A 27062-nucleotide genomic window follows, 5' to 3' on the forward strand; every position below is an offset into this window, starting at 1 on the left:
TTGGTAGCTGCTACTGAAATTTGGCTCTCTCCCAAATCAAGCAGCTAGCAAGGGAAGGGGGCTTTTTTTGGGGGGGGGATAATTGCCAGAGGAAAAGTTAAGCATTGGTTTCCTTTCTCTATTCCAATTCAACTTGTCTTCTCCTTCCCACCCTCTCTGCATTGCAAATGGCTCCCTTTCAAAGGAGTTTTGCAATAGTGAAAGAGCTTCAGTATAATGTGAACTTGTTTCCTTTGCATTTTAGGATGTACAAATGTAAAATAACCCAAATCTTTCTTTTTGTAATTGGGGTGCCTTGGACCATGATCGCTCCCAGACAGTATTTTGTGGCAAGGATTCACACAAGTACTGGAAATTTAGGTTTGTGCAACTGAAGTGGATCTGTTGCCCTTGCACAGCAGCAAATCCCCTTTTAAAAAAATGAACTCTTTGCAGTTAGGAAAGTGATGGGGAAACACGCTAAAAAGCAGGAGATGAACAGATGATTAACAGGGAGTGTGTATAACTACTGCACAAGCAAATCAAGATGTATTCAAGATGAACATTCTTATCATATAACTCCCTGAAAACAAATCAGAACAAATGCTTAATAAGGACAGGACATAGTCTAACCTCCACATAAGCAAATCGAGAGGGAAGTGAAGTAAACAGGTTGTCTGTATGAACCAAATTTCAGAGGCTTAGCTCTCTGGGAAGTACCATGAATTTTAATAGACCTGTGATTCAGTCAACAAGCCCTGGGTGCCTTCATATTACCTACTGACTAGAAAAAAGAGGGGCAAAATTCACACGGTATGCCACCAGATTATATGGCACTTACATTGAATTTGTTGAGGGTACACATAAAGAAAGTAACCACCTCATCAGATATTTCAATCATGAGCCCAATATGTTAGAGGCACAAATTAGGCACCTCTCACAAACACTTCATTTGACCTCTTCTCTCTCGCTCTCTGCACACATTCCCTCAAAAAACTGGACACCCCTCAATATATTTCCCATTATTTTCAAAGGAAACAACCACAGCCAAGTTCAGTTTTGAGAGCCTGTATTCATGGCATGGGTGGGTCTGGGAGGAAGGTAAGAGTCCGCCAGGCAATTTTATTACCGTATGAAAATTACAGGATGAAAAACAGAGGCTACAAAACAAAGGGGAGGGGGGAAATCCCAAGAATGACCTGGCAAGGAAACCCCATTTTCTTTCCAGCCTTGGCTGTGCCACTGGAAAGTACCGCTTTGAAGTATAAAGAGAAACACATTGAGTGAAAAGGCATTCCCGCTCACAGAAAATTCTGTGGGAGGGACAGAGAATGCAAAAGCTGGACCACCATTGTAGTGGATACTCCCAATTCTTCCATTACTGGAATAATTCAGCTGTGCGGCTGGACATGTGTCCGATTTTTAATATAGGCATTAGATATCAAAGGCTCAAAGCTTGTTAAAAGGTACTTTCAGATACACTGGGAAATGGAACAGAGGCTTCTCAGCCATTGTTCCCTAGTTATGGGATGCTTTGTTATGAAGGCTGCTGGAGCCTGATTCTTTTTTTAAATAAGGAGACTTAGGCTCAAGTAAGGTGTGTGTGTGTGTGTTTTAAGATGGCCATTTCCAGTGTGAGGTTGGACAGCAAGGCAAGAATATTTCTATGGTTCAGATTGAAACTCGGAGAAGAATTCAGAGTTCCTAATTATCACACTGAGGAGGGCATTACAAACCTCTGAGGCTCTGAGCTCTCTGTATCTAGGTACCGTGTATCCAAGTTTCACCAATATCTCTGTTAGGGACTCACGAGACTGTGCTCTAGTTGCCCGTGATTAATTCCACAAACTCCATTCATTTTGGAACATTGCAGTCGCCGCCTTACCTTGTAATTTGTGACAATAGGTTTGACTTCTTCAGTGGCGTGGCTTTTCAGGTCCTCCAAATCCATCACTCCACCATTGCTCTGAATAACATCCACAACAGCTTTGGCCACACGGCCTTCGTAGAAGCCTCGTTTGCCAAGTTCTGCCAACTCCTGGAAGAAGAAAATAATCTGGATTGGAAACTGCAAAAAAAGAAAACTGTGTTTTTGGTGGGGGCAGAAATACTATGCAATGTGACCTTGGATTCTGACAGTGACGTTTGCTTGCCTGGGTGGAGGGCAGAGCGGAGAGGGGTGGTCTATGAGTGTATATATAAACCAGGAAACATGAACAAAGATAAAATTTACATTAGTTGCACTGTGCCATTTGCTGCTTATTAGCTGGGTAATTTGGCTCTCAGGTGTCTGGTTTGCTGAAGGAACGCACTACAGACCTGGACATCATCTTAGGTCACAGTTCAGTAGCGGAGGTTAATCAAAATAGTGGAGGCTTAGAGGAAATTCCGACGAAAGAAGAATGGCAGGCAAAATTAATGGACTGTGCAGAATTAGGATTTGAAACCTGCGGGACCAGAGATTTACAGTAGATTAGAAGAAATATATGAACTATTTGAAGAGCAACTGTAATCAACAAATTACACTAGTAGGACTACAAGAAGTTTTGTAAGGAGAAATGTATGAAGCATTGCAAAGTAGAGAAAGAATAGAGATATTAGTTATAAATTAAACATAATTGTGGAAGTAAGAAATGTATATTTAGTGAATAGATTGGAAAATTTTCAGATGCGATTGATGGAAGTCAAAAAAATGGTATAAGATATGAAAGTATGTTTATTATTGAAAATGATATGTTGAAAAACTATTTAAAAATTATATAAAAAAAACAAACAAAAACACAAAATAGTCAAGGCTTAAATCCACAAATAATTTGAGCCATTAAGTAACTGAATGGAAAGCTTTGGTAGTTAAGAACATAAGAGTAGCCTGCTGGATCAGACCAATGGCCCATCTAGTCCAGAATCCTGTTCTCACAGTGGTCAACCAGATGCCCGAGAGAAACCAGGACAACAGAACAGAGCGCAAGAGCCCTCTCCCCTCCCAGGACTTCCAGCCACTGTCATTCAGAAGCATCGCTGCATCCAGTTGTAGAGGTAGAGCTCAGCCATCATGACTAGTAGCCAGGTTGTTTTTTTTAAAGCAATGTAGAAATAAGCAGAGGAATAAATATGCCTCAAAATATTGCTTATGCAGTCCTTTGCAGTCTTTTGGCAAAAGACAGCAAGGAGTTAACGGTGGTGGTATTGGTATCATAATTATTTCAAGAGGGTTTTCTGAAAAATCAATGGCTTTCATTAAAAGAGGGCAATGACTAAACAAGAATCTATGTAGATGGAAGTGGGAATTAGTAATCCTGATAGTGGAAAGGAGGGAGAAATCATTTTTCTCGATCCTTGTGCATTGTGTGTGTGTGTGTGTGTGCGCGCGCGCGCACATGGACTGTTTCAGTTAGGCGCTGAAATAACTATGGATACCAAAATGATGAGATGTTCAAAAAGGGTGCCATGACTGTCTCGGCAAAGCCTTGGTCACTTGTAACACACATCAGCTGCACATTACATTCACAGACTGCAAGTATATTCCTGCATTGTATGGGATTGTACTAGAGGGCCCTCAGGGTTAAGCAATTTGCCCACCATGGAGATTCGATTCTCAGAGTTGTTTACCAATCAACCCCTCTTCCCAGGGAACCCTGGAAACTGAGAATAGAAGCTCTGTGAGGGGAATAGGGGTCTCCAAACAACTCTCAGCACCCTTAACAGCTTCCAGAAATCTTTGGGAGAAGCCATAACTACAAAAGTAGTATCTCAGGGTGGAATTCAACGTCACGTTATTATGGAAGTTCCATCTGCACAAGTGTTACAGACTGCCAGACAGAACAATCATCCTCCCCACCCCGTTCTCCCTCCCACAAGCTGTTCCTGGCCACCCCGCCCCCATAATTTGGAGGGGCCACAGGGCGCATGGCAGAGGAGAAGGGCGAAGTCTTTGAGGTGATGTGCTGCATTAAATGAATGCTGCCCATTGTGCTCTGAACGTTTGGTGGCCCAAGCCATAGCTGGCAAGAGCAACTATTCCAGAACCGTCCTTTGATGTGGCGGTAAAATGTAGTAACTTTATTAAATATTACAACATTTTTATATTTGTTTGAAGGGTGTATGTAGAAAGCAAGGGTGAGCTGTCGCTTTAAAATTATAGCATGCACAATAAATGAGTAGCTTCAGAAGTAAAGAGAGCACAATTGGGCACTAATGTACACAAAAGGAAACTGCCTGTCACTCCTGACGCGATTTCAAAGAAGAGCAACTTCAACGCCAGTCATTCAAAGGGGATATTAAGTTGTTGGTACCAGGCACCAACAAGACAAAAGGGCATGTGTCATTCCCTGTGTTTAAGCAAATAGTGTACCATCCTCTACGTACCAGGTTACCACCTGGCACCAATTTGTTAAATATTAACAGATGAAATCGGCAGGTCAAGAAAGGCTCATTCCTCAAGTGAGATAAGTAGGAGAGGGATCTCTCTCATCTAACGCACTGACTTTTGAAAGTCATATATCATTTGTGCACTTATTATCATGTTAGATGTTTGTCTTTCGTTGTACTCAAGAGCCGTGGTTTCTAAAATTCCCAACAACAACAACAACATTGCTTATGTAGCAGAGAAATGCACTGTATTCCCTGCTGCACTTTTGAAACATCACCTCCTGCGACAGAAAGTAGATGCCTAAGACATTGTTGTTTACGCACACAACACCCCCTAGTGAAACAGAAATACCTGAAGTTATTGGCTAGAAACAAAGAGTTCTCTGCAGACTGCTTTGTATAATTATCTATTTCAGCATGCATAGACAATATGTTCGACACACATCACAATGCACAGTTTGTGTACTCCCAGCTTCATTTGGGAGGAAATTATCTCATGTGAAGTGTATCCAACAGAGGCTAATTTCATCATTTCTATACAGTTCTCTGTAAGAGATCCAAAATCGGCCTCAGATATATTCAAAAACAGGGACGGAGGCCTGGACTCCCTTAGGGGACAGCTGACTTTTTCAGATGAAAACAGGGTTTTATACCAGGTTGCTCACTGTTCACAGCTTTCATCCTTTTGTGAGTGAATAGCAATTCTGAATTCAAGCAGTATCATGCACCGCACATATCGATCTAAGCAAATGTGACCAAGGCTATGGCCGGCAAACAAAAAGCTCACAAATCATTTCCCATGGCAACAGCAAGGTTGAACTTCTAGTTCACATTTAGTTTCCAAAGGAGATTGTAACATGGAATTCTGTTCAAAGAGAAAATATCCCCCCCCCCCAAGAAAAAAGAAATCTCACTGGATCTCTTTGGATCTATGTCAATTCTCTTCACACATTCGCTGTTTTAGGGTCATACATCTGTGGGATTTGAGTTTTTATTGAGCATAAGATTTCATCTACCTGCTGGGTGACTCTGTTCACTGTAAGGCTCTGCAATGAACTGGATTATTTGTACCAAGAACATATAATTCAAGGCCCATATGTGGTTTAAATTTGCTGAACGTAGAATTTAAATGCTAAGATCTTTTAATTTCCCCTTTACGTTCAGCTACCTGACCCAGATCCCTCCCAGTTCTCCATCACAGCAGCTAAGTCAATAACAGCTACTGGGGCCATTTGCTATCACCAGGGAAAGCCCAAGGCGACATCAGAGCAGCTCAGCCAATGGCATCAAGAGATAAAGAAAGACAGAGGGGACTGTCTTTCGAAGAACTCAACAGTTTTGAGAAGACCAAATATACATGCAACCCATGGTCTGTGCATATGTTAATCGTATATTAAATTATATTTGCATGTTTTAAAACTGTGGATAAATGTTATCCACAACTCTTGAGTGTAGGGAAATGAATACATTGTGGGTGGAGGAAACAACCCAAATTGGTTATGAAGTATAGGTTAAATGCGTTACATTAATCCAAGTTGAACAATGGAAGGGAATTAAGCATGGCAAGGGATTAGTTTGAATCCATCTTCTCAGCCTATAGTGTTCTGTTTACTGATTTCTATGAGATTGGACTCTGAGCAGCTTCTCAGCCTTACATTAGCTCCTCAGTAAGGTTAAGAGGGAGTATTTGTTAGCCTGCAGCATACTGACATTTCAGAAAAAATGAGAAAGGGAGATGTTGCTGAAGAATATTCAGATACAGCCTCCAAATCTCTTATGCTTAGTGGAAACCAAGTTAACCTGGAAGCAAATTCAATTGCTGCGGAAATAAAATTAAATTTGATGTACATTACTGTCATTCCCCACTAACTTCCTTGCATAGCGTGAAACATTTCTCTTATGATAAATACCAGCCTTCATCATTCCCATGGGCAACACGTCTCACTTCCTCTCTAAAAGCACAGATGGAGAAGGGGGCAAGGGAAGGAGTACGGGGTCTAATTCCACAATGAGTACTGCCCTGATCTGATCCTTTCTCTGTTCAAGATGTCAGCAAAATACCACTTCCTAGATGGCATGCTCCCAACATCCCTTCAAGATCAGAGCAGGAAAAGGATATGAGTCAATTACCTGCACCAGGGCAGAAACGAAGGGTCAAAGAAGGCACAACATGAAATGCACCATTAGAAAGATTGTATAGAATCATAGAAACGTACAGTTAGAAGGGACCAACGAGGGTCATCTAGTCCAACCCCCTGCAATGCAGGAATTCTTTTGTCCTCGAACCCACAACCCTGAGATGAAGAGCATCATGCTCTACCAACTGAGCTATCACATTAGGATTTAAAAAGAAAAATAGTAATAGGTGTCAGAAGAGACTGATTCTTATTGGGGATGCAAGGTATGAGGAAGGGAGAATTAAACATCAATTTAATTAAGACCACAGAATGCACGGAGGGGAGATTTAGTCCTTCCCTCACCCCCTTACTGCTCTTACCCCCTTCTAATGGGGAGGCCCCACCAGTGTCAGCTACAGCTTTCTTTCTAAGGCTAATAGCAGCGTGGGTGGGGTGGTTTTTCCCTTAAAATCATGGTTGGGGAAGAAAGGGTTGAATCTCACATTGTGTGTTGCAGTCCCAATAAAACTGGCCCCTCTGCACCAATCCTATACACACACACACACACACACACACAACACACACACACACACACACACATATAGTTATATATTATGATGGGATAATGAGCTACTTGTGCGTAAAAGCTTGATCCCTCTGGGGTTTGGCTGGTCACCCAAACCTAGGCACTAACGGAGCCCCCAAAGCATGACTCCGTCAGTCGCTGGTAGAATCCGACAGTGGGCGTCTACGGAACTTACTCCAACATAAAAGTTGTTTGACGGACATGCGCCTCCTGGACTCTCTGCGTGACAGCTTCCGGCGAGGGGTGGGGGTTGCTAAAGGGGTTCTTGTTACCTCCTCACTGTTCTCACTAGAAGTATCCCAGAGCCTCTCCCCCGATTCCCTTTCCGCTGGAACTCCTGCTCTCCCCCTACTGGTTCCTTCTTCTGCTGTAGAGTCTCTCCTATTCTCCTGGAGCCTCTCCACCACCTGTCCCTCCGATGGCAGTTCCCTGACATCCACCTCCCCCCCAGGGCCCCCTTTACCCCCCCGCCTCCTCTCCCACTGGCGGTGAGGGCGGAAAGCCCCGGAAGGAACTCTCCTCGTCGTCTGAGGATTCAAACACTTCTAACCACGGCGTACCGTCTCTCTCCTCGTCTTCCTCTTCTTCGTCGGAGTCGGCTTCCTCACCCACCCCTGACTCTGGGAACCCTTCAAACTCCCCTTCCTCATCGGTGGTCCCAAAGTGTTCCCTTCTAAATCGTGCCACGGGTTGCGGTTTTTTTGGGAAACGCTGATGAAATGTTTCTATTAAAACCTCGTCCTTGACTAACTCTGCTGGTACCCAAGTGTTTTCCGACTCAACTTCCCCCTCCCATTCTACCAGATATTCCACCTGATTCCCCTTCCACCTGGAATCAATGATTCCTGCCACGTTCATGTCGCGTTCTCTCTCTTCTATCACGGGCGTTTGGGTGACCTCTCTCTCACGCTCCCCCCACTCACGTCCCTCTCGGTACGGCGACAGTAATGACCTGTGAAATACTGGGTGCAATTTCATGTGACTGGGCAGTCTGAGTTTGAATGTTACTGGGTTGACCTGCTGTATGACCTCAAAGGGTCCCAATCTTTTGGGTCTCAATTTCTTACTCCCTCCCTTGAACGGTAGTCCTTGGGTGGATAGCCACACCCGGTTTCCCACCCTTATAGTTTCACCTTCCCTCCTATTTCTGTCTGCTTGTTTCTTATATTCCTCCTTGGCTTTCTCTAAGTTAAGTTGAAGCTGACGGTGGATCGCTTCCATCTCTTCAAAAAAGTGTTCCGCCGCTGGCACGCTCCACCTCTCCCCTCCTTCTCCTGGAAATGCCCGGGGATGACACCCATAATTTGCCAGAAAAGGACTCATCCCTGTGGACACGTTCTCCGCGTTGTTGTAGGCAAATTCTGCCAGAGGTAACTTATCTACCCAATCATTTTCTCTGTCTTTTACATAACACCTCAGGTATTGTTGTAAAATCCCGGTTGCCCTTTCCGCTTGCCCATTTGTTTCTGGGTGCCGGGCAGTTGAGAAACTGAGTTCCACGTGCAGTAAGCTCATAAGTTTCCTCCAGAACCTGGAAGTAAACTGTTTCCCTCTGTCGCTGACCACCCTCAAGGGGGCGCCATGCAACCTGAAAATATGCTCTACAAATAACTTGGTGGTTTCCTCCGCGGTGACCGCATGGGAACAGGCTATAAAATGACACATCTTAGTTAATAGATCTACCACCACCATGACAGCTGTTTTGCCCTTGGATTTTGGCAGGTCCATCATAAAATCTATGGATACTGCCTCCCATGGCCTTTCTGGTGTGGGTAAGGGTTGTAATAGCCCCGCTGGCGCCACCCTCTCCCCTTTCGCTCGCTGGCACCTGTCGCAACCCCTGACATATTCCCGTACGTCCTCCCTCACCTTGGGCCACCAAAACTCTCTGGTAACCAACCACATGGTTTTGTGCTGTCCAAAATGCCCCGCTGTGGGGCTGTCATGCAACTGCTTGAGTACTCTGCCCCTCAGTTCCCCATCTGGTATGTACAGTGCCCCTTTGTAATACAACGCCCCGTTCTTTTCTTCAAACCCCCCTGTGTTCTCCTCTGTCCTCCTGAGTTCTCTGAATTTCTCTTGGGCGTATTCATCGTTCTCAGTACCCTCTATCAGTTCCCTCTGCCCCACCAATGCCGCCCCACACACCCAGCGGTCTTCAGGGATTACATGCCTTGCCTCAGGCGCTCCCTCCCCCTCTAAGTACTCAGGTTTCCTGGAGAGAGTGTCCGCCCTCACATTCTCGGAGCCTGGCACGTAACGAATCTCAAAGTGGAATTTGGAGAACTCCTGGGCCCATCGCACTTGTCTCTGGTTCAGCACTCGTGCTGTTCTCCAGTATTCCAGATTTTTGTGGTCAGTTCGGACTTGAACCTTGTGCTGCGCCCCAACCAGCAAGTGGTGCCATCTCCGGAATGCTTCATGAATGGCAAGCAGTTCTCGGTCGTATACTGTGTAGTTCCTCTCGGATTTGTTCAACTTCCGCGAGAAGAACGCACACGGTCTCCATTCGGACGTATCTTTTCCCGGCTGGAGAAGCACGGCCCCCACCACTCGGTCTGACGCGTCAGTCTCCACCCTCATTGGTTGTTGTAGATCTACGTGCAAAAGTTGCTCTTCCGACGCAAACGCCTGCTTTAAGTGTTCGAACGCCCGCTGCGCTTCTTCCGTCCAAACAAATTTTTTCTTGCTGCTAAGACAATCCGTGATGGGCGCTGTTAAATGGGCAAAGTTTTTGATGAACTTCCTATAGAAGTTTCCGAAGCCCAGGAATCTTTGCACGTCCTTCTTGGTCTTTGGTGTTTTCCATTCCAGTACCGCTTGAACCTTGCTGGGATCCATGGCCAATCCCTTGTCAGACAACCGGTACCCCAGGAATTCCACCTCCCTGGTATGAAACTGACACTTCTCCAGTTTCACCCACAGCCGATTTTCTCGCAGTTTGCTCAGTACTTCTCTTACATCTCGCACATGCTGCTCTTCATTCTCTGAGTATACCAGGACGTCATCTAAGAACGCTACGCAGTTCTTGTAGAGCAATGGCCCCAGGACGTGATTCATGAACGATTGAAAACAGGCCGAGCCCGCCTGTAGACCGAAGGGCATAACGAGGTACTCAAAGGCCCCCAAGGGGGTGAACATAGTGGTTTTCCACTCATCCCCCTTTCTCACACGTATCAAGTTATATGCCCCTCTAAGGTCCAGCTTGGTAAAAATTTTCCCTTTTCTCACACGTGTCAGAATGTCATCAATTCTAGGCATAGGGAACGTCACTGGTTCTGACACTGCATTTAGGCCCCTGAAATCACACACAAGCCTGGGTTTACCCGTGTGTTTTTTGTCCACAAAGAACACTGGGCTGCCCCCCACCGCTCGTGACTCTCTGATGAAACCTCGCTTGAGGTTCTTGTCAATGAACTCCCTTAACTCCTGCATCTCACTGTCTGACATTGCATACAGCTTGCCCACTGGCAATTGTGCTCCTGGGAGTAGGTTAATTTGACAGTCAAAGGGTCTGTGAGGGGGCAGTTTATCTGCTTCCTTTTCGCTAAAGACGTCAATAAAGTCAGCGCATTGTGGTGGCACCTTCCCCTTGTCCATCACTTCCATCCCTGCTAGAGTGGCCCTGGCCCCTGCCTGAACCTCTCCCTCCTTGCAGTGTTCTAGGCAATGTGCTGATCCAAAGGAAACCACTCTCTGATGCCAGCCTACTAGCGGATCGTGTAGTGCCAGCCAGCTCATTCCCAAAATAATAGGAGCTCCTCCCAAGGTGGCTACGTTAAACGCTATCAGTTCTGTGTGTCTTGCCACCCTCATTATCATTGGTACAGTCTGTTGGCTCACTTCTCCTCCCAACAGTTCCCTCCCATCAATCGTGGTAACCTGCAAAGGCTTACTTAATGGGATAGTCTGTATCTGGTGTTCAGCTGCAAACTCCTTACTCATGAAATTACAGGAACTACCTGAATCCAATAGCGCTTTTATCTTTAGTGGGTGTCCGTTTGCCAGTTCCAGCAACACCTCTATCACAAGCGCTGGTCTTGGGGGTTCCGGCGTGGGCACATTCACTACTCCCTGGCCTGGCTGCTGTGCCCTGATGTTGGCAACCAGGCGTTGGCTTTTACTTGCTCCTTGATTTCTCCTTCCTCCTTTCCCCCAACAGTTCCCGCCATCCCTTGCCATTCCTTCCTTTGCGGACAGACTCTGGCAAAGTGACCTGGCTGTTGGCAGAGATAACATCTCTTGGCGCTCTTTCCCTCCATCTTCCGCCCCTCACTGGTGTTTGAAACTGCGCGCGCGCGCGCTGTTCCAAGTTCCATCGGCTCTGCTGGCGGGAAAGGCTGCTCCGGAATCTCCGGAATGCGGAAGTCCTTCCAACGCTCCCCCTTTCCTTCCCGCTTTTCCAAAGCTCTGGCTTCCTGGCGCGCTCCTATGGACAGCGCAGATTTAGTCAGATGGTCCATAGACTCTGCCCTAGGCGCCCGGGAAAGTTCATCTTTCACTGACGGAGAGAGCCCTTCTTCAAACAGCATTTGAATAGGTTCACTCGCAAGGTCCCACCCCAGTCTATGAATCAGCATGGTGAACTCAGTCCAGTACTCACGTACAGATCGGCTCCCCTGTTTACACGCCATTAACTGCCTGCGCACCACCCCTTGCTCAATCTCGCTGGAAAACATCAAGTCCATGGCGCGAAAAAATTTCATTGTGTCCTTTAAGATTTCATTATTGGCTGCCATCAGGGGCCTAATCCAGTCCCTCGCCCCTCCCTCTAGATGGCCAATCACGTACGCCACTCTAGAGTTCTCATCGGGGAAGTCATCAAACAGTAGATTGAGAGCATATTGCATCTCTGTCCTAAAGGCTTGATAGTTTCTGGCATCCCCCCCAAATTTCTGCACCAATCCAGGCACCTTTCTGGCAAGTGGGGTGGTTTTTCCCTTATCCGCATCTTGAGCCCTCCTCTCCTCGAGCCTCGCCGTTTGCAGCGCGAGCTGGACCTCCAACGCCCTGTACCTTTCTTCCAGGCTTGGACCTGCTCCAGCTCCAGCTCCTCCGGTTCCGGCTGGTTCGCTCATGATGCCCTCTGCTTGCACAAGCTGCTTTCAAAGACTGTCGGATTGCTATGATGGGATAATGAGCTACTTGTGCGTAAAAGCTTGATCCCTCTGGGGTTTGGCTGGTCACCCAAACCTAGGCACTAACGGAGCCCCCAAAGCATGACTCCGTCAGTCGCTGGTAGAATCCGACAGTGGGCGTCTACGGAACTTACTCCAACATAAAAGTTGTTTGACGGACATGCGCCTCCTGGACTCTCTGCGTGACAGCTTCCGGCGAGGGGTGGGGGTTGCTAAAGGGGTTCTTGTTACCTCCTCACTGTTCTCACTAGAAGTATCCCAGAGCCTCTCCCCCGATTCCCTTTCCGCTGGAACTCCTGCTCTCCCCCTACTGGTTCCTTCTTCTGCTGTAGAGTCTCTCCTATTCTCCTGGAGCCTCTCCACCACCTGTCCCTCCGATGGCAGTTCCCTGACATGTATGCAGTGTTTTCTAATTATAAACCACTTTGAGGGTTGTTTTTGTTTTTGTTTTTACAATCAATCAGTAGATGCATTTGGTACAACACCTAGTTTGACCCTTGATTCTCTCCTCCTTTTTTGAACCAATCGTGCACTTAAAATACTGAGATTTGAGGCAGCGCACCTTGTAGGCTTAAGTTCCATGACACCAAACAGCTTTATTCCCTCTACACCACACTGAATTATATGGAATTCAAATTGCCATACAGTAAAACACAGTATATGTGAAATAGAAGAAAGAGTAAAGATACAATTAGAATTCATACAGCATATAGCAAAGCACATTACAAGAGGCAGAAAATGATTAAGTAGTCTGCCAAGACTCTTGGCACTTTTCAAAAGATCTGGGGTGGGGAGGAGGCAGTTTGGAAATCACTGTTCTAGAAGAGCCCTGAAATCTCTCAAGAGATTGACCAAGAAATACTTCAGGCACCAAGAGTTCATCCACCAGCAGTTCCATACTTGCAAAGAGTTGCCAGTATAGTATCGTAATACAGTGGTACCTCGGGTTAAGTACTTAATTCGTTCCAGAGGTCCGTTCTTAACCTGAAACTGTTCTTAACCTGAAGCACCATTTTAGCTAATGGGGCCTCCTGCTGCCGCCGCACCGCTATAACACAATTACTGTTCTCATCCTGAAGCAAAGTTCTTAACCTGAGGTACTATTTCTAGGTTAGCGGAGTCTGTAACCTGAAGCGTATGTACCACTGTATCAGCCAGCCAACATTGACAGCAGAACTTTCCACACTGCATGGCACCTGATATTGCCTTAGAACACATTTGCAGGAAGTGCAGCAATACGCATCCCATTTCATCCATGGATGCAAGCAGAGTCACCTGAAAGCGATTCCTGAGATTGCCGCAGCTGTAAAAATGGGCTGCTGCCATTGCATTGGTTGCTGCCAGGATTTCTGCGATTATGGCACTCAGGCTACATGTACACAGCAGTTTATTCCATTTTCCTGACAGTTCCCTACCTGTTAATTTCTGCATTATATTTGAGTTTCTTCACGACGTTGTAAACGACTTCTGGAAATATGCTGGAACATAGGTCTGGTTTGGAACTCGTTTCCATGTTATTTGTGAACAGATCTTTTTCTGGAAGCAAATAACATGAAAACGAACACTGAATTTGTGCTACATTCCGCTGTATTTCTATAAGCAGATTTTACACCATGCGAAAGCTCAAATATAATGCAGAAATGAACGGTTGGGGGAATGTTGGGAAAACTAAATAAACTGCTGTTTGAATGCAGCCATAGTTCTGAGCTGAGGACTCTGGGCTCAAGACAGTTCAGCTCACCTTAAAAGTGTTTGCCAAAAAAGGATTGCAGAAGACTTGTCCGTGATCAGGTGCTTGGCCATCAATCAGCAGGTCCTTCCCGTGTGGGTTGCCAGGCGCCTGAAGAGCATGAGCATTTTTCTTCCAGCCGTAGGAAGCAATCTCTGAGACTGGAAAGCCCTTCTCAGCCAGGTCTATAGCTGGCTGCAGAATTTGCCGCAGGGAAAGCTGGACCGGGAAAGATCGCGCAATTACTTTTCCATCTAGATGCAACATTTGAAATGTACGTGTGTCTGATTAAAAACATTCCCAAGGCCCTCCTCTTTACAAAAATTAACCCTATAAACAAAGCTGTTCAATAGACTATCGATAAATAGTAAAGTGGGAGAAAATTTTAAGCGAACAAAACACTCCCAGGTCTCTCTGACTGTGAATATACACTTGAAAATAAGCTGATAATCTGGCGAAATCTCAGAAGTCAGGTGGGGTAACATTTCTAGTGATGGGGGAGGAGATTCCGTGGCCTGTATTTCTCCTTGCATTACCGTATATCTGGAAGGAGTGGAAGAAATTGTGCATAATAAACTAAATTAGCAAATTCAGATTATTATTATTATTATTTTTAAAAAGTGCAAAATATAGTTGCTTTAAAAGAACAAAAAATCTGCCAAAAAGAAACAGTTTGGGTTATGCTATATTCCTAAATCTGCATGTTCATTTGGGGTTCACCTTTTTGCTTCCATGCAGAGCAACAGCATCGCACCAGCCAGCTGCCGCACCAGGTACAGTGACATTGTGTGCATGTAGTGGAGGGGGAGGATTTGCCTCGCTGAAGCCGTGATCTTTTAGCAGCTCAAGGGTCAGGGCCTGCGGAGACCGACCGCTGCAAAGCAAACAGAGATCCACATGGAAACCGAATTACAAGCATACTGAAAAGATAAAAGGGAAAAAAGAGCATCCATTTGACCTTATTAAAAAAAAAAAAAGTTTGATGATGGTGCTACAGTTGCTCCTGGCAACAACCTGAAATAACGTTGAACATTTTCCATGGCATTTTCACAGAAATGATTCATCAAAGGCTGAAATTCTGCCATCCTTATTTCCAGAAACTCTTATTAGATACACCAACCAATCGCTCTTCTTAAAATGGTCTGTATCAAACCTCTATTCTCAAAATATTACATTAATTCAGTAACACAGAAACAGATGTTCTTAACCCATACGATGCTCTTAACCCTACGAACTAGAATTGTTAGGTCCAAACCCTCAAAGAGCTTCTGTACCAGTAATATACGGGTCAGGAACTGCCAGCCTGTGGGCCAAACACTGCCCCTGGCACCTCTCTCTAGACTTGAAAAAAAGAAGTCTTTGGCTGGAGCCAATAGATATTTTCAAGCACATGGAGGCATTTTCAGAGTGTGTGTCACAGCTGGAAGGGGGGAAAGGTAATCCTCTCCATATTATTCATGCTGCCAACAATACCCCACCAAGTCCCCGAATGCCCTGTTGGCCTGAAAACAAATCTATTGGCTCCGATGGGTGGCTGCCTCCCCCTGCCTCATTGTTGTGAGTTATGGGTGGTTAAGTCTCCCCTCAGCAGCTACAGTCTCCAGGAAGATCACCCCTTCCCCATGAAATAAGACTTGGGGATGAAACGAAGCTACTTTCCCCAAAAAACTAATTGCTGGAGGAGAAACGGTACTTACTTATGTATGCATGTGAGTTAAAGTGCATTGTGTATGCCCACCACTTGTATGAAGCTCCCAGAAGGTTGGTCAAGACAGAATACAGCCCTCGAGCCGACCTGCTTTAAAAGCTACTCAAAAGGGAACACTCTGCCAACGGTAGTATCTTCTGTCACCGTAGTCCTTTGATCTGGCAACTGTGGCTATTGGCTGACTATTCCTGTGTTAGGCACATAGCCCAGTTTCGATGGCTGATAGAAGGCGGTTTGCTGATAAGTGGGAAATCTCTCCCATGTGTTTGAATGAGAAGCTTGAAGAAGGCAATACACACACACACACACACACACACACACACACTCCAGCTAGCAGAGAAGAAGAGAACATATGAGCTTTTAATAGAAAATGTGTCTGCCCCTGATGCACAGATCCCCACATGGCTTCTCTGCCCTTCACTGCCCCACCTTATGGCTCCTGTATACATTAAAAAAGCCACAATACAGCTTGTTGCACTACCCAAACCCAGATCGTGGTTTGTTTCAAACAAATCATGAGTGATAAGCCAGAAATAAACCAAGAAACGAACCTTCAGTTGAAGGTTCAGTTGAAACAAACAAGCCATGGTCTGGGTTCGGACAACATGACAAACCATACTATGGCTTGTTTGAGGTGCATGAGTGCTGTGGGAGGAGGGAGAATTTGCATAGGGCCTGTGCGGCAGGAGGGAGGCACACTCATATTTGAAACATGGCTTAATACAGAAACTGTCACAGCACACAAACCAAGGGTGGGAGTCAACTAAGTTATTGCATTTGCAAAATGAGGTCCACTCACACAACAAGACTTCTCCCTGCACCGCCTAAATCTGCTCTGCAGTGGCGTAGCGTGGGGGTGCAGGGGGGGCCGACTGCACCGGGCGCAACATGGGTGGGGGGCGCGCTCGCACTAGCAGCTCTCTGCCCCTACTAAAATCCACGGGTTAGGGAGCCCGCGCTCGCTCGGCTTGGCGAGGAGGTCGCGGAAGGGGGAGAGCGAAGCCTTCTGCCGCGGGCCAAAAAAGGAGAGGAAGCCGGGTGGGCCGGCTGCTGGCTGGCGGGGGTCTGGCTGCACCTGCTGCTGCCATTGCCATTGCTGCTGGGCTTTGACAGCTTGGCGAAGCAGAGGGAGAGGAGCTTTATGGTAATTGCGGCTCTCTCTCCACTGGCCTTCTGGGTAATGAGCCAAGTCGAGCAGGGAGTCTGGCGAGGGGGCGGGAAGAGACTTTCCCCCCTTTTTTCCACCTCGCCTGGTCAAAAATGAGAGCGGAGTCTCCTCAGGGCGCCCTCAGGCAGGGCAGGGCAAGGCAAGCAGAGCGAGGAGGAGAGAGAGGGGAAGGGGGGGAGCAGCCAGGAAACGCCACGGTGTGGAGGGGGAATCAATTGAGGAGAGAAAGCGAAAAGCCTTGGAGAAAGGGAAAAAAGGAAAGAAAAGAGGCAGCTCCGGGAGAGCGCGGGGGAAAGAGAAGCCTCGCTGCTGCTGCTTGGGAGAGTAAATTACTGTACTTGCCTTGCCCCGGGTTAGGGGGCGCAAATTACTTGCCTTGCCCCGGGTTAGGGGGCGCAAATTACTTGCCTTGCCCCGGGTGCTGACAACCCATGCTACGCCGCTGCTGCTCTGCGAGTTTGAGGGAACCACCAGAACAGGTTTAGGGGTCGTGTGGGGGACAGTACTTTGGCCACCTCAGGAGAAGAGAAGACTCCCTGGAAAAGACCCTGATGCTGGGAAAGATGGAGGGCACAAGGAGAAGGGGACGACAGAGGACGAGATGGTTGGACAGTGTTCTCGAAGCTACCAGCATGAGTTTGACCAAACTGCGGGAGGTAGTGGAAGACAGGAGTGCCTGGCGTGCTCTGGTCCATGGGGTCATGAAGAGTCGGACAAGACTAAACGACTAAACAACAACAACAACGGGGGACAAGAGGGTGGAAAAGTCTTGTTGCACAAGTTGACCTTGTTCCCCACATGCATGCGCCACTTAGTGCAATCTTGCTCTAAGGAGTTTCCTGTTTCTTTGTGAAAGGTTCCTGGGAGGAAAAAAATAATCAGAGGAATTTCAGCATGTCCTGCTCTCTGCCCTTGGACTACAGCAACAGGAACTGAAGAGCACCTGGACCTGATGCTATCCTTTTATAGCATCTTCCTATTAATATTCAACTTAGACCTAAAGGGCAGCTATTCCTCTGCAGCGGCGAAAAGTTGAATAGCATATGAATGTAGGAAAATCAGAACAGAACGAAAAGGAAATGAGGTGCAAAGCTGGATTCTGACCTCCTGGTTAAAATGAAAGTCTTCCCCATATGAAACCAGAACTGCAGACACTCTGTCCACCAGGATGTTTGCACAAAATCATTATCAAGTTCAGCTTAAAAACAAAGTGACATTATGCACACAAGCCTGAAGGCACACACTAAAACTGGACAAACACCATTTGTATACATTGCAAACAGGCTCGTGATAAGTGTGGCAAGCCTGAACAAAACCACTAAACTGAGCCCTGTTATATATGTGGAATTCCATTGAGAAATTCTGTCCAAGTACGGTAATCTGTATCTGCTTATTTTCCAGCAGTCGAGCTAGTGGCAACAAGCTGGTTTGCTGTGCTTTAATGACTCTCCATTTGCCACAGTTTCCAGCCACTCCCCTTCCCAAGCTTCCCATCGTTGCCAGTGTGATCCAGCAGATAGAAGGTTGAGCCTCAGTCCGGAAAATCTGGATTCAGACCTGTGCTTTGAATTCATTGTGTGCCATGAAGCAAGTCACATAATCTTGGCTGGCCAACTATCCTACTTCAGTGGGACTTAACCCCAGGAAAGAGTACATAGGACTGCAGCCCTAGTCTAGCATTCTGTTTCCTGTAGTAGTATCACCTACAATAAAATGTATGATGTCAGAAAAGGAAGTGGCATCTCTTCACTCAACAACCTGGCTGCCATTGACAGAGGAGTTTTCTTAGGACAGTGATGGTGTACCTTTTAGAGACCGAGTGCCCAAACTGCAACCCAAAACCCACTTCTTTATCACAAAGTACCAACACAGCAATTTTACCTGTATATCTCATTGTTTTCTGTGTGTTTCACACTTCTTCTTTATGACTGATGTTGTAATAAATAATCCTTCAAAAAAGTTATTGCATTACATTCTTCATTAAATTATCTTTCCATTGATATATAATTTTATGGTATAACTCAGTGCTTTAAAAAAAATGTTTAGGGATACTCTCGTTTTGACTCAAGAAAATCACCACCAGGGGAAAAATAAATACAGTGAATTTCTTCTCCCGATAAATTCACAAAATATTTAGGGGTATGCGTCCCCCTGCGTCCCCACAGGACGCATGAGCCCTCCTCTCTTCCTCCTCTCCTACCCCCGGCACAGAAGCGACAGCCCTGCATGACCAGAGAGAGGGCTCTGAGTGCCCTCTCTGGCACACATGCCATAGATTCATAACACTGTTGACACCAGATGGCGATGTGGAGTTCCATCTTTTGGCAATTATGAGGTTATAACATGTTTTCCTGAAATGTTTTTTTGATGCGTCTAGATCCAGCCTTAATCCTCTCATTTCTTGATCCCTACTCTGAAACCAGCAGCAAAAAGGTTTTGGAGGGGGGAGCAGAAAATACAAAGAGAGAAATCCTAGATGCACAGCTTACACCAGCATGTAACTGAATACAACTACATTTTCTAATAGGTAACAGAATACAACAACTCTCTGCCCTAGTACATAGCAGAATACAACAACTGCTCGTGTGCGCACGCTCTCTTGCTCTCTCTTGCTCTCTCTGGTACTTACCTTCCATTGAGACCATGGACCTGTTTTGTGCTTGCGTCATAATAGAGGCAGAAGCAGTCTCCACCTATGCCGGTACTGCATGGTTCAGTAACATTTAAAGCAGCTGCTACTGCTACAGCAGCATCTGCAGCATTGCCACCATTCTTTAAGATATCTGCAACAGAGATACGCTCATTAAAAAGAACAGCAACCAACAACAACTCTAAACTAATAGTGACATGCAAACCAAATCAGGGAGTGCCACTTTAGGAAGTGTTAGAACCACAGGATCCTAAGAATTAAAGAAAGATATGGGAATGCAGATTTTCAGCTGTAATTGAAATGATTTGAGAATGGTTTTGTATGCCAGAAGAGAGGAAGCGCGAGTGAGTTACACTCCCTAAATTGTGGAAACCTCAGCCAGGAGATCTTCAGTATAGCGCTGCACCCCAGATTAGTCACAGGGGTCTAAAGAGGCACTGACTTAAGTCTGGAGACAACCCACTGAATGTCAGATACAACCCACGAAGGAAAAACCAACATTTCACCCATTAAAATAACAGTGGAACTAATTACCAAGGCCTATATTTGTTGCGAGAGGCTGGCTTGACGCAACGCAAGCACTACTGCAAACCACCGGGGACCTCCGAGAACAGAAATTAAGATGTGGCATCCTTTTCGGAAGAATATACGACACACACAAAAAGAAATGGGTATTAAAAGGAAATCCTGAACTAATGTTCAAAAATAAATGCGAAGCCCCAAATCAAATGGATGCAAATGGACCCATATAAAACTTCAGAGAGTTCTGCATAACTCAACTTGTTGTGTCCAGTATAGCTTACACTTATATATACTGACGTTACATCATGTTACCATATTTTATGTAAATCCCTTGTTTTCATTTGGCAAGTGAAGTGGAACTCCCCAAGCAATATCATTCTTACTCCCAAATTCCCTTGAATTCAACAATAATACAACTGTTAATTAAATGAGTGTAATTTTTCCCCCCCCCCCAGGTTCAAAATTCAAGTTGAGGAACAAACTTGATCCCCAATTTCACACACACAATTTTCACCAACCGAAGTTAGGCTGTGTCAGATTCAAAGCCATCCTGATGGCTTCTTATTCAAACCTGAGAATTCTGAATACGGGAATGCTGTGTTCCGTTTACCAAAATCGGGCTTTAGCAGTAACACAGTGCAAACACAGTTGCTTATATGTGCTGATCCAAAGGCTCGGATCGTGGTTCTGTTGCTTGATATAGTGCAGCACATCTGTCCATGCAGAGGGAAAGCTCAGTGGGTACAGGATGAGACTCTTAATCTCAGGGTCAGGGTTTTGAGCCCCATGTTGGGTAAAATATTTCTGTATTCCAGGGGGTTGACTTAGATGACCCTCACGGTCCCTTCTAACTCTACACTTCTACAATTCTGATTCTATGCAAAGAATAATAATAATAATAACAATTCCCATTGCAACAGTTTGTTAGAGCAGTGTTTCCCAAACTTGGGTCTCTAGCTGCATTTGGACTACAATTCCTATCGACCCTGACCACCGGTCCTGCTAGCTAGGGATGATGGGAATTGTAGTCCAAAAACAGCTGGAGACCCAAGTTTGGGAAACACTGTGTTAAAGCAGGCCCCACTTGTTCTGTAATAATGTGTGTATCCAAAGTGCCTTTCTTTCAGGTAATCACAGGGATCCAGCAGAAAGGTGCAGGTACTTGTTGAGAAGCAATTGCAACCCCCACCACTCCAAAAATCCATTTCAGGACAAGGAAGGTATCAGTGGTGCCATATGGCCAGGACCTTGGGGGCAGAGGTCCACAGTCCCACTCAGCAGAATAAGGAGGGGCTGCCAAACACAGTACGGAGGGTTGAACACATTTTGAAGTGACGTAATGCACATTATTACCTAAAGAGAAGAAATAATAATAATAATAATAATAATAATAATAATTATTATTATTATTATTATTTAATAATTTATTATTTATACCCCACCCATCTGGCTGGGTTTCCCCAGCCACTATGGGCAGCTTCCAGCAGAACACTAAAAACAGAATAAAACTTCAAACATTAAAAACTGCTTTCAGGCGTCTTCTAAAAGTCAGGTAGTTGTTTATTTCCTTGACATCTGATGGGAGGGCGTTCCACAGGGCGGGCGCCACTACTGAGAAAGCCCTCTGCCTGGTTCCTTGTAGCTTCACTTCTCGCAGTGAGGGAACCACCAGAAGGCCCTTGGAGCTGGACCTCAGCGTCAGGGCTGAATGATGGGGTGGAGTCGCTCCTTCAGGTATACTGGGCCAAGGCCGTTTAGGGCTTTCAAGGTCAGCACCAACACTTTAAATTGTGCTCGGAAATGTATTGGGAGCCAATGTAGGTCTTTCAGGACCGGTGTTTTATGGTCTTGGCGGCCACTTCCAGTCACTAGCCTAGCTACCACATTCGGGATTAGTTGTAGTTTCCAGGTCACCTTCAAAGGTAGCGCCACACAGAGCACATGGCAGTAGTCCAAGAAGGAGGTAACCAGAGCATGCACCACTCTGGCGAGACAGTCTGTGGGCAGGTAGTGTCTCAGCCTGCGTTCCAGATGGTCCAGAGTCTACACACCACTCTTAGAAACTAGTCACTAGTGATTACGCTCACAGGTGTGGGGAACCTTTGGTCCTCTAGATCAGTGCTTCCCAACCTTTGGTCTCCAGCTGTTTTTGGACTACAATTCCAAACATTCCTAACCTTTGGTCTTGCTAGCTAGGGATGATGGGAGTTGTAGTCCAAAAACAGCTGGAGACCAAAGGTTGGGAAACACTGCTCTAGATGTTGCTCAATAGCAACTCTAATCATCCCTAACCCTTGACTCATGGGAGTTGTAGCCTGGCAGCATCTGTGGCACCAAAGCTTCTCTTGCCCTGAAACAGTACCGCCTCCCTACTAGACAGTCCAGCCAATCAGTCCTGCCTGGGGACTTTTGCCAGAAGTGGACTTTTGTGCATGAGAGAGGCTAGACAAAGCATCTCAGTTGGCCTGTACAACATGAATACAGTGGTACCTCGGGTTAAGTACTTAATTCGTTCTGGAGGTCCATTCTTAACCTGAAACTGTTCTTAACCTGAAGCACCACTATAGCTAATGGGGCCTCCCGCTGCCACTGCGCCGCCGGAGCCCGATTTCTGTTCTCATCCTGAAGCAAAGTTCTTAACCCAAGGTACTATTTCTGGGTTAGCGGAGTCTGTAACCTGAAGTGTATGTAACCCGAGGTACCACTGTACTCTTAATCTCAAGGTCATGGGTTGGAGCCCCACGTTGGGCAATATATATATATATATATTGCAGGAAGTTGGGAGTTGATGATCCTCGTGCTCCTTTCCAACTCTGCAATTCTGCAGAGCGTTTTCGTTTTTGAAACGTCCAACTTCTGGGGCTTAAATAGCAGCTGTCCATCGCCTTGCGGGCGACAGGCTATATACTCAATTGGATATGTTGGGGTTTTCTTTCCGAAGCTAAGTAAACGGAGGAGAAGCCTCAGGAACGGGGCGGCGAGGAAGCGGAGGCAAGCAGCGCTCGGGTTTCCAAGGCGTGGCTCAGCCGAGCCCTGCCAGCTGCTGCCGCGGCTTATCCGCTTCTCGCACCCCGAGGGCAAAGGTTGCCCCTCCATCTGTGCCTCGACGCCCAGGCAGCCCCAGACACGCGCCCGTCTCCTTTAACGGACCCACTTCTCCAGCAGGAGACAGAAAACAGAAGGGGGTGAAAACAAAAACTGAGCCAGCCGCCAGGGGTCCCTTTCATGCGTGCGCGCGCGCGCTCTCCTCGCCCTCCCAGACGCCCCTCCTACCTGGCGCGCGCTTGGAGAGGAGAAGCAGCAGCAGCAACGTTGTCCTAAGGGAGCCGAAGGAGCAGCGCTTTGGGCTCGCCTCACGTGACCGCGGAGCACGTGACTCCGAAGCCAAGGTCCCTTCGCACCTTTGGTACCATCCGAGGAGAGAAGTGTCGTTCTGAATCCCTTTGGTCTCTTCGCTAGATATTATTTGGGCGCAGGAATGGACGCTGCTTTGCACCATTTAGGGCTATTTGTGGGGTGGGGGCAGGGCCGGAATTAGATGAAGAGAGTCCCTAGGTAGGCTACTCCACTTGTGAGGCCCCTCCCAATCCCCCACCCTCAGGACGAGAAGAAAATGAAACAAAGCCAAGGATGATGATGGGTATTTAAAATTCTGCGATTCTCAGTTTCTCCTCTAAAGGACGTAACATGTTATTGTTAAATACCATCGTGATTTTAAAAAATGCATAAAATTAACACTGAAAACTTTTGCAATAACTGAACTTTGTAAACCTTTTGTGGAATAAGCATTAATTTTTAGGGGAATGAAGTTGTAATGTTATTCTTAAAAAAAAAACAACCACACATTGAGTTTACAAATTATATTACCTGGGAAGTGTAAATAACATGAGCATGATTGCCTGACAGTGTGGCACTTTTAGAATCCTCTTTATGTTGTCATTAAAAAGTCAGTTTTAAAATACATATTAAGAAGTAAACGACAACCATCAAATATAGTAAGGCTAAAATGTTTTTTCCTAGCCTTCCTCATAACAAAATCATCCACAGCTTCATCAAAATTTGTTTGTCTACGTTTGTCACTTTCAGTGTACAGAATGCTCTGTGCAGACAACCTCTCTTCAGACATTGTGGCCCTTAATTCATTTTTAATTATTTTGAGTCTTAAAAAACTCCTCTCTCCTGAGCGGTTAGTGACCATAAGGCTAAGAAATAGCTGCAAGATTGCTTCCACATTAGGAAAGGCCATCTGAATTTTTTCCTTGTATTTAGTTTGATAAAGGTCTGTATATGACAGAGCGTGCTCTGCTGTAGGCCTATGGCTTTGTGTCACGTACAGGTGAAAGTGCAGAAGTTCATCAATATGTTTCAGGTCAATATCTTCTGGGTATGCTTCCATCAACTGTTCAACACCTTGCTTAATTTCTTGCTTAGATGCTGTCAAATTAGCAAGAATGGCAAACAATTGTGCAACATCACTGTACACAGAACTTCTTCTTTTTAAATTGGCTTCAAGTGCATCTGATACAGGAATAAAGGATTTTATCCTAAACCTATCTCTCAAAGAAAGTGCATCTAAGGCATCAGGTGCACTTCTGTCATTTCTTTGCAGTTCCCTCACTCTTTGTCTCCTTGTTTTGTAGTTGACATTTGGCAAAGTGACTTTTGCTTGTTTCTCAAGCTCATCAAAATTATCTCTAATTTTCCTTAAAAAATCCAGAAGTGAACTGTACAAACTTGCACAAGAACTCAATAACAGGTCTGGTTTTTGAAGGGCTTTGCTGACCTTGTGAAAATGACCTAGCACATGGGTCCAAAGATGCAGCATAAACACAGATCCCAGTTCTTCCATTTTCTGCAAAAGATTGTTAGCTTGGAGCCTGGTCTCCCCCTTCCCATTAATGTCAGAGTCAGGATGAGATCCAGTTATCAACCTGCAGCCTGGCCTTCTGCCTTCTACAGGTAGTTCTGGATCCCTCCGAGGATCCCTTCCCGCTGCTGCCTTCCCTGATTCCCAATGCCTCTCTCTGCCTGTGGGCAATCTTCAGGGCATGCTGCAGGCACCAACAGGGCTCTGTGAAGTGTGAAAGATAGATTTCTCTGCCTGGGAGGGGTGAGGCCAGTTCCAGTCATATGTGCTTGCCTTGCTCTGTTCAAACCAAGGAGGAGGGAAGGAATGGAAGAGACTTGGGAGAGCTTGCTTGCCTAGTCTATCTGCCCCAGCCGGCCCCCAACTCACACTCTCCCACTGATTAAAGTGCCACACGTACCACTTCTGACCTGACCCTTGAGCTGGGGAAGGCTGTGCAGCTGGTTGTTGGCTCTGGGCCTTCTGGCTCTGGATTCTGAGTTGGAAAACTCTGGGGTGTGAGGATACTCAACAGCCCTGCTCGTCAGGGGGGAAAGTCCCTGCAGGTCCCTATGGTCAGTAGACCACAATCTTTATTGTTGCACAACAGGTCTCCACACAGAGTAAGAACCCAAAACATGGGTTACAAGCTCTTTGAAGACCTTCCCTCCCTGCCCATAATACATTTCCAGAACCAACATTGATACATTGCTGATACATCAACATCATGTCACAAGGAGGGAGGGGAGTCGTGAGGTTACCCAAGTTAATCAACTTGCCCCAGTTATCAGATCAAGTTCCCAACACCTTAAGAACCCGCCACCTAAAGAATCTATGCATATCTTTGCCTTCGGGCCTCAGGAAACCCATCAACGGATGTTCATTGTTCCCCTCAAGGGAGGGGTGCTCTGTACTTGACTGTATATCCCAAGGATTATGGAGAAGGGTGGTATCCAAGTTGAGTATGTGACCTCTCACTTAGAGGATTATGGAGGAAGGCGATTGTCAGGGTTTCAGGGACAGAGAGCGAGGGGGAGGGGTCCCAGGGCGACGAGGAAGAGGACGACGACGACCCGAGGTTGTCAGTGAGTCCGTCAAGTGAATCCGAGGATTCCCAAAAGGGAGCCCCCCTGGTCAGGCCAAGGGGCAGTAGAGAGGGAAGCAGTCAGAAGCAGGGGAACGAAGAGGGAATCCCCAGTGGGGGTTGGAGATCGGGACCGGCCTCTCCGTTGGAACGGAGTGAAGGGGGTGGAGTTGCCAGTGTGTCAGAAAGAGCAGAACAGGAAGCAGAGAGGGGAAGGAGTTCGGAGCAGAACGTCTTGCCGGAAGGGGAGGAGTGTAGTACCGAGAGTAGCGTAACGGTCGAAAGGAAGGTCAGAGGCAACGTACGCGCGCCAAGTTCAAATGTGGAGGCGCGCGGAAATGAGGAGAGCCCTGAGGAGGAGCCTGGTCCCAAAGCACGAAGGAGGGGGGAGCAGGCGTCAGAAGACTCAGCCTCGGGGGAGTCCCGGAGGGAGGGAGCACAGGGGGGCAGGAAGACCCTGCGGAAAAGGAAGGAGAGGAAAAGGTGGAGCAGTACAAGCCTCTTAAGCTGGTGCAGGGGCGGGACTGACTCAGAGGGGACTTCTAACATCTAAGGGTAACAGATGCTGAGCCACGGAGCTTGGATGTAACGACAACAATGTTCTTCAATAAAACCTTTTGTATATAACTTGGACTGGATTTTGGTCTCTTGTGAGCTGGGACCTCGGGTGGCTCAGACAGTAAGTCCCCTCCCAAAGAACGCAAAATTTTTTTTTGCAAAGCTCACAAACGGTGACAGCCATGAGTGCGGAGGATCAGCTGACAGCACTGCGAACTACAGTTTCCGAACTCACCGCTGCAGTCCTTGCGTCTCAGAAGAAGCATGACGAAATGGAGAAGCGCTGCCAGGACCTGCAAACAAGGTGGGAGCGTGCAAACAGGGAAGGGTTCCCAGGGTCCAGATCAGAGGGCATTGGACTTGGAAGGCGGGGGGGCAGCCTAGTCACCCACTTCGATGGGAACCTGAAGCACTACCCCAGTTTCAGAGCAGACGTTTTGTATGCATTGCACTTGCTTCGTCATGACTTTAAAGATGAGGAGGAGAAAGTGGGGTTTATTGTTTCTCACTTGCATGGGCCGGCCAGAGACTGGTTGCGCAATTTGTGGCGTGAAGATGGCCCTGCCCGCCGCGATTCTGATGAATTCATTAAAGCGATGGATGCCTGCT

At 46.5% G+C, this 27062-nt stretch overlaps 1 protein-coding gene across 7 annotated transcripts in view; it reads right to left on the reverse strand.

The window, feature by feature from the left end:
- The window catches only part of LOC310844844 (glutathione hydrolase-like YwrD proenzyme), a 33237-nt gene extending 9697 nt beyond the window's left edge, over positions 1-23540 (reverse strand). Inside the window, exons 1-7 of one of the 7 annotated variants that reach the window (XM_083739500.1) lie at positions 23239-23539; positions 21213-21318; positions 19978-20075; positions 19423-19576; positions 14638-14791; positions 13930-14136; positions 1865-2047 (exon numbers count right to left, since the gene is read on the reverse strand). In XM_083739500.1, coding sequence (XP_083595626.1) covers positions 1865-2047; positions 13930-14136; positions 14638-14791; positions 19423-19576; positions 19978-20075; positions 21213-21318; positions 23239-23464 — 1128 coding nt within the window. In that variant the 5' untranslated portion in view covers positions 23465-23539. Of the gene's footprint in view, positions 1-1864; positions 2048-13929; positions 14137-14637; positions 14792-19422; positions 19577-19977; positions 20875-21212; positions 21319-23238 lie in introns of those variants that run through there. The other 6 variants (XM_083739501.1, XM_083739506.1, XM_083739504.1 and 3 more) reach the window with 6 other exon arrangements.
- Between the last annotated feature and the right edge of the window lie 3522 nt (positions 23541-27062).

This window comes from Podarcis gaigeae, assembly GCF_964106915.1.
Source record: "Podarcis gaigeae genome assembly, chromosome: 5".
In the NCBI taxonomy this organism is placed as follows: domain Eukaryota; kingdom Metazoa; phylum Chordata; class Lepidosauria; order Squamata; family Lacertidae; genus Podarcis; species Podarcis gaigeae.